The 11,056-nt window shown below is 38.5% G+C and overlaps 1 protein-coding gene across 1 annotated transcript in view; it reads left to right on the plus strand.

Annotated features, from left to right (window-relative positions):
* Positions 1-931: 931 nt before the first annotated feature.
* RC3H2 (ring finger and CCCH-type domains 2) overlaps positions 932-11,056 on the plus strand; it is a 56,409-nt gene continuing 46,284 nt past the window's right edge. The window contains exons 1-2 of the mRNA XM_030885625.2: positions 932-1,091; positions 9,599-9,896. Of these exons, the coding sequence (XP_030741485.1) occupies positions 9,666-9,896 (231 nt within the window). The 5' untranslated portion in view covers positions 932-1,091; positions 9,599-9,665. The remainder of the gene's footprint in view (positions 1,092-9,598; positions 9,897-11,056) is intronic.

Genomic DNA, 11,056 nt, shown 5'->3' on the forward strand with positions numbered 1-11,056 from the left:
TTTTGCCCCTTGCTAACTGCTGAACTCACTTTTCTCTTTAATAAGAGATAAAATAGGTTTACATTGGCAAACAAATGCTTTGGTTCTTTTAAATCGGAGATTTCCGTCAGGATACCTATGTAGAGGGTGCAGTGGGTTAAGCACTAAAATGCTAGTGGAAAGATTAAAAACGGTTCAAACCCACCAACAGCTTGTCGAGGCGGTGGTCAGGGGAGAGGTGGCTATGAGACAGTCTGCTTCCCTAAAGACTCATAGCTTTGGAAACCCTATAGAGCAGTTCAAGTTGGAATTAATTGCAGTGAGTTTCAGATGTTGAAGTGCAAAGATTCAGTCAGCATTTAATTGGTGGAGTGTACGTTGATATAACAGTGTCTAATCAACAATCAACTGTGGTTGGTTTTTTAATCATTTTATTGGGGGCTCGAACAATTCTTATCACAATCCATACATGCATCCATTGTGTCAAGCACATTTGTTCATTTGTTGCCATCATCATTCTGAAAACATTTGCTTTCTACTTTGAGCCCTTGCTATCAGCTCCTCTCAACTGTGTTTTTTTTCAATAAGACAAGTCTGGACACTTGGCTCCTAGAACCTGTCAAGGAGGGCTGACTCCAGGAACCCATGCATGTGCAGGGAGTTTCCCATCAACCCCTTCGCCTTACCAAGCCCTAACAGTGCTTCCCACAGTGCCCCTGCTCTCCCTGGACACGTGATGGGGGTGGATCTGCTCTATCAGAGGGAAGCTGAAGCGCAATTTAGGTGGCCAACTAGGGGACTCCGTCTCCCCAACTCCCGGGTTTGTGTAGTCTCGCGTTACGTGGGTAGTATCTTCTCGCGATAACTAGGTCGGGAGCCCTCCAGGTCCGCCTCCTGAAGAGAAGGAGGAGGCGGAGGGAGGAGGAGGAGGAGGCCCCGTCGCGGCCTCCGCCGCCGCCAACGGGGCTGTCCCTGTAGCTCCCGATGGAGTTTGAGGTCGTAGAGCCGCCGCCGAGCTCTGCCCCGGCGAGACGAGGCGCCTCCGTCGCCGAGCCGCGCCGTCGCGGGGCTCCCTGGAGCGGCCCTTAGCGACCCCGCCCGGGCCCTCTCAGGTAGGGCGGGGGCGGGCACAGCGCGGCTCGGGCCCCAGTCCGGGTCCCCGGTCTCCGGCCGTCGGGAGGGAGAGTGGTCTCATTCCGCGGCCCTGTCTCCCGTCGCTGCCGGTGATCCGATGGTCGGGGACGGAGGGCCGCCCCTGACACCCGGACGCGCGGGGAGCCCGGGGCTTGATGAGGCCCCTGGCCCTGGCAGGGCTTTGATGGCGGAGCGGGCAGCGCAAATGGCCACCTCCCTTCGACAGTGGTGGACAGGATGCCTCTGACCCCTAAAGACCCCTCTCAAGCAAAAGCCAGGTTTCTCGTTTCCGTACACCATTTAATAAGAGGGGCGCTTGGAGGAGGTCTTCCGGCGCTCTTGTTTTTTTCTGCCCTGTAGCTTCTGGAGACCCCAGTGCAGGGTGGTGGAGGCGATCTGAGTGGTAAATAGGGACCCGGGGCAAACAATGCCCAGGGAAGGTTTACCCTCCCCAGAGGGAGATAACCCGAGCAGAGTGGCCGCACCGGGTCTGTGAAGGGGAGCAATGGCATGAAACAGAGCCAGGGAATTCTGCTATGGATTTCTTTCATTTTTCCTCCTTGGGGAGGTCTCCAGAGGAGTCCTCTTCCACCATCTTAGAAGAATGGTAGAAAGCATCTTTGTTTCTCAGAAAAACAGCTCTACTTTTCTCAGTCCTCGGCGTTCAGGAAGGGATGTGATGAGGGTAGCTGTTATTTCCCCCGCCCCACTCCCCGAAGGTTCACAGAAGATGAGTTGAAGATGCCCGCAGATAAAGCTTTGGCCCAAAAATAGTCTCAAGTAATCACTGACATAAGTAGATCTAATCCAGTGATTCTTAACCGGTTTCATTTATTTTTCTTAATCACCTAGGTTCTCTCCTTTTAATTACTACTTTTCCCTTTACCCCACTGTGATTATAATGACACTGTATCCAAAATAAAGTGGCTTGTCTTAAGCCATCTCCCCCCCCCCACACCGTTTATTATTAGTCATACTTGTATGTTGCAGTGGGAACTTCTGAATAGCCCGAGAGAGCTAATGTTAATACACCAAATTGATATAATTTTACCCAGAAGTAAAAAAGTGTTTTGTTAGTCTGTGACGCCTCATTATGATTTAATATACAGATTTAGTGAAGGCAATTTGAACCATTAAGAATAGGTCGTGGATGGATGCTCGTCTTATTGCCACCTTTTATTTTCTATCAAAGCTACACCAGTGTTCTCAATACACAACCTGTCCGTATGCTTTTAGCTTCAATTCTTGGAGAGTGAAATAAAGTTGAATGTATTTTGTTAAACAGCGGTTTTGTTTGTTTGTTTTCAGTAATTGCCATTTTTGTTGATTGGAAATTCATATTTTCTAAATGTTAGTTTGGAAAATTACTAAACAAAATGTTAGATGTGTATTCCAGGGTATTGGGGAAGAATAAGTGTTAAAATTCAATCAGTCTTCCATTCTTTGAGGACTGAATTGCAGTCATGTTCATTAGTGGATCCTTTAGCTATTGTGACTCTTAATACTTTCAATAAGCTGACATGTAAAAGGGCTCCTATGTTCTTTGTTCGTATATTTTCATTAATTCACTTTGCTTTTCTAATTGGCTGTATCTTCCACTTGGTGGGGGTGGGGGGAGTTCAGTAATAGAACTGTGTGGTATGAAATACCTAGGAAGGCTAAATAGATTTATATTCCAAACCAAAACTCAAACCCACTCTTGTCAAGTCCTTCCAACTTCTAGAGCCTAACAAGGTCATACTAAGTACTTACTGTTTTTGTTAGACTGGGTTGAAGTTTCACTTTCTGGTGATGAGAAAAGGAAGTGTGTGGTTAAGTAAGCCAGCTGAAATTCAAAATAAGTTGATGTTTTGCATCCAGTCTCAGGAATGCTATAAGTTGCATCTTTCTGATCATCAGAGTTTTCTGTTGTGACTTGAGGATCAGTCATCTTAAATACAGGTGCAACTCTGCAGTCCTAGCATGTGTGACAATGGAGCACTTGAAATGTGACTCATGTGACCTGAGTGAGATGGCTTCTAAGTGTTAAATATCCACCTAATTTTAAAGACTGTCAGAAGATTTAAAATATCATATCTATAGTTTATATTGATTACAAGTTGGAAAGATATTTTGGATAAATTGGGTTAAGTGAAATGAATTCTTAACATTAATTTTACTTGTTTCTTTTTTTTAATATGACTAACTCAAACATTTTAAATGACGTGTGGTTCACATTGTATTTCAGTTGGATAAGTGTTATTCTAGAGCATCACTGCTCTTCCCAGAAATAAATGAAATGAATAAAAGTAAACATGTGAAAACTAAAGACCTCTGGGATAGTGTCCTTTTAAAGTCAGAATTGTCAAAAGGCTGAGAGGATTTAGGAAATAGAAGGATAAAGGTGTCCAGTGGCCATTCTTTAGTAGCCACAAATGAGTAATTAGATGTTTTCTTGAAAATAAGTACTGTTCAAGTTTAGGGATCCCTAAAGAAGCAAAATGTTGGTTATATTATTTAAAATAGAAAGTTATCCCATTATTGCTATATTAGAAGGCTTGAAAGTTAAATCTCATGTAAAAACTGAATTCAACACTACAGTGGATTTCAAACGAGTCATGTATCTTTCTAAACTTTTTTTTCTCTCAGTCTTTTGATTCAGTTTGGACTTGAGTTTTATAGCTCATAATTTCTTATTATTTTTTAGCTTTGAACCTGTTTTTCCTAACCCACAAACCCATTGCTATCAAATTGATTCTGACTCACAGTGACCCTATATGACAAAATGTATCTTGTGTCCTGGTCTATACATAAAAAACATTGAAGCACTTCCAGTTAAACTGAAATATCTTTAATAATACAGTAATAATAACTTCAATATTTTGATGCTTGTCGCAAAATCTCTTTGTATTATGAACCATTGTGTGTGCCCCTCCGATATTTAACATAGTAGACTTTACAAGAGTTAACTATAGGTTGTATATAAGTCACACATTTGTAACTTCAGATTGCCTGTATCGAACACATCAATCACTTAAAAGCCTTCCAATGGTGAACAAGAATACAAATTAATTGACTTAATTAACATAACTGAGCCTTAAGTTTAGAACTGTTCACATTTTAAAAAACACAAAATTATAGAATAGTGTTGTCTTTTTTTTTTTTTTGCAGTAAAAGTGAAAAGGGTGTAAACTTCATTCCAGCATTTTAAAATCAAGTGCTCATGGTCCTGAATTTGCTGCATAATAGCATCGCACTCACTGCCATTGAGCCAGTTCAACTCATAGTGACCTCTGCAGGACAGAGGAGAGCTGCTCCTATGAATTCTGAGCCTGTAATTCTTTACAGGAACAAAAAAAGGATGAGTTTCTCCTCATGTATATTACACTCTCAGCCCACAGGGGCACCCTGACTCAGTTGTATAGGGTCACTTTGAGTTAGAATCAGCCCCATGACAGGGAGTTTGGTTTGGGTTTTGTTTTTCTTGATGCACCTGGCTGGCTCAATCCTAATATGTAACCCACTTCTTTCATAATATCATAGTGGACTAATAACAAATGAAAGTGCGAATGTTGATTCAATTTGTACTTACTTAAGCAATTTGCATCATATGAAAGATGCATTATGATTGAACTATTGAATTGTGTGATAAGTGGATTAAATGCCAATAAAACTTTTTTCTTAACGCATTAGCTTTCATAGCCTGAAAAGTACTTGTGTTAGTCTGGGTACTAACACAGTACTTGAATAAAATTTTGTTTAAGGCCTGTATATAACTAGTGTTTCTTAGGCTTTATCTTTCAATCCCTCCTTAAATTTTAGCAACTAGTAACTGAAATTAATGAACTAATTTTAAATGTTTTTATTAGGTTGACTGTGCAGTGGGTACATTTTGGACCCACTAGCTGCTCTGCAGAAGATGAGGCTTTCTGCTCTCATGGAGATCTGACAGCCTTTGAAACCCTAGGGACCAGTTCTGTGTACCCTGTATTATTGTATGAGTCACATGGATGCGATGGCAGTAGGTTTGGTCTTGGTCTAGAGCTGTGTGCTTTTTAATCCACTTTTTCAATTTGAAATGTCTTGGGAATATCTTTTAAGATGAATACCTGCTTCATTATTAACTAAATATTTTATTAGCAATTTAGACTTTGCAGAGTCAAATAAGTCACTTTAAAGAGTATTACTATAAAGCTAGAAGTTTTACAAATTGATATATCTTCTTAGCTGCCCATGGTTCATTTAGATACTTTAAAAAAAAATTAGAAAGACTATCGGTTTTTTTCTAGATGTAAAAATATTTTCTAGTAGAAGTTTCCAAAGTGTTTTTTTAAAAGAAATAACTGTCCAGTTTTGTCAACACTAGTTAAATGTTTTAGTGGACTCTATAAAGCTTCTTCCATGATCTCGATAAAATCTGTTTTTTAGGGTTGCTATGAGTCAGAATCAATTCAATGGCAGAGAATATTTTTTAATCCTAATTAAGGGGTCTAGAATTTATATTTGAAAGCTATTAATTCAATTTCTAGTAGAAATTAATCTTATAGGTTTTAATTATGTTAAAGCTATATATTTTTATATCCCAAAACATGGGTTATTATAACATGAAGCTATCAAGTATACTCTGGAATAGTTTGAAACTTTAAAACTGTATACTCAAAAAGCATACCAACTCTGGGACAGAATAGAACTGCCCCAGAAGATTCCTAAGGCTAGAAGTCTTTTATCAAAGTAGACTGCCCAGTGTTTCTCCTATGGAGTGCCCTTCTGTCTTTGAGTGCCTGATGAGTTCGAACTGTCAACCTTTTGATTCGCATCTGAGCACTTCACCCAGCATGCCACCACAACTCACCCAAAATTGTGTAGATCAAATCCACTGATTCAGATGGTGAAAATATGATTGATTAGAACTTGAGTGGTTTTAACCTTCCCTCCAGTTTAGTTTAATGTAAATTAATTTAAGATATTAGAAAACTCAATAAGAAAAGCATATTTACTACTGTCCTCTTATTACCCAGTCACCTGTGAAATACTCTGGCCCACTGGATTAGCTTTTCCAAACGGGTGCAATTAGAAAAAAATAATATGCAGTGTCTTGATTTGATTGTTGGAGTTACTAAATAGGGCTTTCATAGTAGATCTTAGGATGAAATTTATTCTTCCTCAAAGGCCTTTTTTGTATTATTCTGCAACTTAGAAAAGTGGACATTTAACACACTAGTTTGTTGTAGTATTCACATGCTTAGTGTTTATCTCTAAAGACTTTAGAAGCAAACAAACTGGTTTTCAGATTGATAGGATTCATAGGTGTAGCAATGTGAGTGTGGAAGGTATAAACTAAATTATAACTTGTAATGTTTGGCTAGTTTAAATATAAAGATATTGGATATTTTGCATAAGAGTTAATTGCTTAAGAAAAAATACAGGATACTTTTTCCTGAAAAATTACTTGTTAGCAAATTATTTTCTAATCTTTTTATAAAACTATAAAAGCTAACAGAATTCTTCATTTGAATGCTGAGTTAATGGGGAATGCTTTTGATTACATACTTTTCTCTGAATCTGAGCATATATGGTTTTAAACAGCACTTTCAGTAATACTGGTGGTCCCATGAGCTAAGTGTTGGAATGCTAATTGCTAGGCTAGCGGTCAAACTCACTAGCTGCTCCATGGGGGGGAAATGAGGCAGCCTGCTTCCTTAAAAATTTGCAGCCTAGGAAACTTTGAAGCAGTCCTCTTCTGTCTTACAATGTTGCTGTGTCTGAATTAACTGCTCTGAGTTTTTAATATACTAGAGGTTTTAATTACCTCTGAGAACAAAGAATTGACCATTTAATATTGAGTTTTCTTGTTGTTCACCAGAAAACTTTTTGTCGGGCTTACGTACGTTTTGAGTCGGAAGAGATGAAAACTCTGTATTTGTTAAATATACAGTTTTCTAGTTAACGGTCAAAACCTTTTTATATTAGACAACAGGACAGTCATGTTAACACACCTCAAACACAGCACCGCTGGTCTTTCAGTGAAGGCTTGCTGCGTGCTCCATTGCTGAGCAGCTTTCATTGGAGTTTGCAGATGGAAACAGAGGAGGGAAAAAAGCTTGGCAATCTACATCAGAAAATCAGCCAATAAAAACTCCGTGGGTCACAACGATTCGATCCTATGTGCATGGGGACTCCGAATCAGGGGCGATCTAGATGGTAGCTAATAGCAACAGTCTTGATATTAAACCTTGTATTTTACTAAAAAGTGTGGAACATTTTATTCGTAGAGATAAGAGAAGAAATTCACTCAGGCATTTCCCCCCTGCATTTTTTGTTTGCTCTCTTTTAATCATGTTCATATATAATTTTTTAAAACTATAGTTAGCATATATAGAAATTTATATTTTGCTTTTCTTACAAACTTAAAATTATGAATCTTTTATTGTATAACTTTCTCATAGGACCTTCTTCTTAGTAATGTATAGGTCCCCACTCTCTGAAAGTAGAATGTTCCATTGAAACCATTTATAAGTGGGAAAGGCGTTAAAGAAAAATTACCATTAATTTATATAGGACTTTATTTTTCAGTTTTCTGACTTAAAAATTAACCTACAGCATACCAAATAACACCTGAAACCTAAAATAACCGCAACATAACGTGTTCAGAGTAATGGTGTGTGATGCCGGGATGCTGATTGGGGGTTCCTGGGAAAGGAACACTGGCGACCCCCCTCTGGCTTCTCCTGGGCTGCAGAATAAACACTGACCATGAGTTTCACTTCTCACGTTCTTTTGTAAATGTGAAAATCCTCTTTAGGTTTCTTTACCAAAAACAGGTACTATCTTGACACATGGAATTCAGAACAGATAAAACTCTCAGGAACAGTAATGGGAGTAGCGAGGGTAGGGGATTGGTGGGGGTGGCGGGGAGAAAGGGGGAACCCATCACAAGGTTGGATATATAGCCCACCCCCCAAGGCGACGAATAACAGAAATGTGGGTAAAGGGAGACAATGTAAGGCACAAAATAACAATAATATATAATTGATCAAGGATTCACAAGGGGGGGAGGGGGAGCCCAGACCACCAAGGACTCAAGTAGAAAGAAAATGTTTTGGAAATGTTGATGGCAACATAAGTACAAGTGTGCTTATTTAATCCACAATTGAATGATGGATTGTCATAAGATTTGTAAGAACCTCCCAATTAAATGATTAATAAAAATATAAATACTTGAGTATAAGCCGACCCAAATAATCAGCTGAGGCACCTAATTTTACCACAAAAACTGTATGAAAAATGTGCTGGAAGGGAGGGAGGGGGAAAAATGAGGAGCCGATACCAGTAAGGGCTCAAGTAGAAAGCAAATGTTTTGAGAATGATGAGGGAAACAAATGTACAAAAGTACTTGACACAATGGATCTATGTGTGGATAAGAGTTCTATAAGCCCCCAATAAAATGATTTAATTATTATTATTTTATTTATTTTAAACATTTTATTAGGGGCTCATACAACTGTTATCGCAATCGGTACACACATCAATTGTGTAAAGCGCACTTGTACATCATTCTCAAAACATTTTCTCTCCACTTAAACCCCCGACATTAGGTCCTCATTTTTCCCCTCCCTCCCGATTTAATTATTTTTTTAATGTGCTGGAAAAACTCGGCTTATACACAGGTATATATGGTGATTAAAAAAACCAGGTACTAATAGGAGTTTGAAAGCAAAGTGGTGTTGAACAAATTTGTATTAATCCAGTGGGTTTCCTGGATTTTATTCTGACACTCTACCCCTGATCAGCACCATTCTTTGCTTCATCGTCTTTTTTTCACTCGTTAGCATTTCAAAACATGTAGCTCTATCATCAGAATCTTCCCTTACACATTGACTCTCAGTTCTCCATTAACCTCCTGCTCAGGTCAGACTTGAGATTTTCTCCTTCATGAAGCTGTCATATTGAATGTCTTATTGAACTTCATGAAGTTGTTATGAATGTCTATTCATTCACAAGGTTGAACATATTCCTGAGTAACTTGGTCATGGAGGTGGCAAAGCTGTTTTTTAACACATGACTGACTCACTGTAGTTCAGATCTACTAGTTCCAGAGTTAACTAACTTGTAGGCTATGTTTTAATGTGTTTTGGGTAGTAATCCAAGGGAAACCGGTGGTAGAAAAATCAAAAACAAGACAAAATCCAACAGTACAAGGTAGTTTGTCACTGAAAATGGAATATGGGAAGTTAATCTGTTTATGTAATGTGGTCTTTGAGAAAAATACTTGAAAACTACTGTATGGTCAACCAACACATATACATATGTATGTATGTATTTGTATATAGGCTTTCATTGGAGGGAACATTCTGGTGATATTGTTTGTAGACAAAATTGCACAAAATTATCTTAATAGATTTAAGAAATATATTCAAAGCAGCATATAGATTATTCAAATGTGTTTTAGATTCGGAAATAGTTAACATTGAAATGTTAATGATATATGGTTAATTCTTACTTCCAGCTTACAAAACACTACACAGCAAAATAATGATCTGCTAGACTGCTAACCGGAGCATCCAGCTTCCACAATGCCTGTGCAGGCAGCTCAATGGACAGAGTTTCTGTCCTGTCCAATCTGCTATAATGAGTTTGATGAGAATGTGCACAAACCCATCAGTTTAGGTTGCTCGCACACGGTTTGCAAGACCTGCCTGAATAAACTTCACCGGAAAGCTTGTCCTTTTGACCAGACTGCCATCAACACAGACATTGATGTACTTCCCGTCAATTTTGCACTTCTCCAGTTAGTTGGAGCCCAGGTAAGTTTCCAAGGTTTTAATGCATAATTATGACTGAACTTTGTTCATTGAGAGGTACAAAGTACATTTAGTGAAAAATCAATATCAATTCACTTCATTTTCTTTCTTTTTTTTTTTTTTAAACATTTTATTAGGGGCTCAGACAACTGTTAATCGCAATCCATACACACATCAATTGTGTAAAGCGCATTTGTACATCATTCTCAAAACATTTTCTCTCCACTTAAACCCCCGACATTAGGTCCTCATTTTTCCCCTCCCTCCCCACTCCCCCCTCCCTCATGAGCCCTTGATAGTTTATAAATTGGTATTTTGTCATATCTTGCCCTGTCCGACGTCTCCCTTCACCCACTTTTCTGTTGTCTGTCCCCCAGGGAGGAGGTCACATCTAGTTCCTTGTAATTCACTTCATTTTCATGACTAATACATGACCAATGCAAGATTTTCTTTAGTTATGTAAATACTTAAGCTAAACCATAATTCCCATTAGAGTTATGTGTTTTTCTGTGTGTGCATTTCAATCTTCTGGCCAAAATGTATGTTTAGAATTGGTTTTGGAATATAAGGAACATTTTTACACACAAAATTTCTATAGTTCGTAATGCAAAGAAACATGTCAATGTTTTATCCTATTTCAACCAGCCAAAAACTTCAGTGGAGGGTATTTTGTTCTTGACTTTTAGAATTATATTTTAAATGAGAACATAAAATTAACTTAGCATCTATATACAATAAAGCAATGCTGCAGCATGCGTAATACATGTTTATAATCAATTTACTAAATCAGGGAGGGCCTAAAATTTGTAGCTTACATTTATCTAGAACCTAGTTTGTGCATCTGTTATTACTAATCCTTACCATAGCCCTTCAGGTAGTTATTATCCCCATCTTACAGGTGAGGAAGAAGATGAAATTCTATACATCATGTACTACATATTAAAGTAAGAAAGTAAGGATTTTTCTGATTAATCGCTTATTAAAAATTTAAGAGAGTAGCAAGATATGGCAAAATAGTAATTTATAAATTATCAAGGGTTCATGAGGGAGCGGGGAAGGTGAGGAAAAAATGAGGAGCTGATGCCAGGGGCTTAAGTGGAGAGCAAATGCTTTGAGAATGATGAGGGCAATGAATGTACAAATGTGCTTTACACAATTGATGT

This window comes from Echinops telfairi, unplaced genomic scaffold (assembly GCF_000313985.2).
Source record: "Echinops telfairi isolate 266 unplaced genomic scaffold, ASM31398v2 ScPeMD7_32;HRSCAF=126, whole genome shotgun sequence".
NCBI lineage: Eukaryota > Metazoa > Chordata > Mammalia > Afrosoricida > Tenrecidae > Echinops > Echinops telfairi.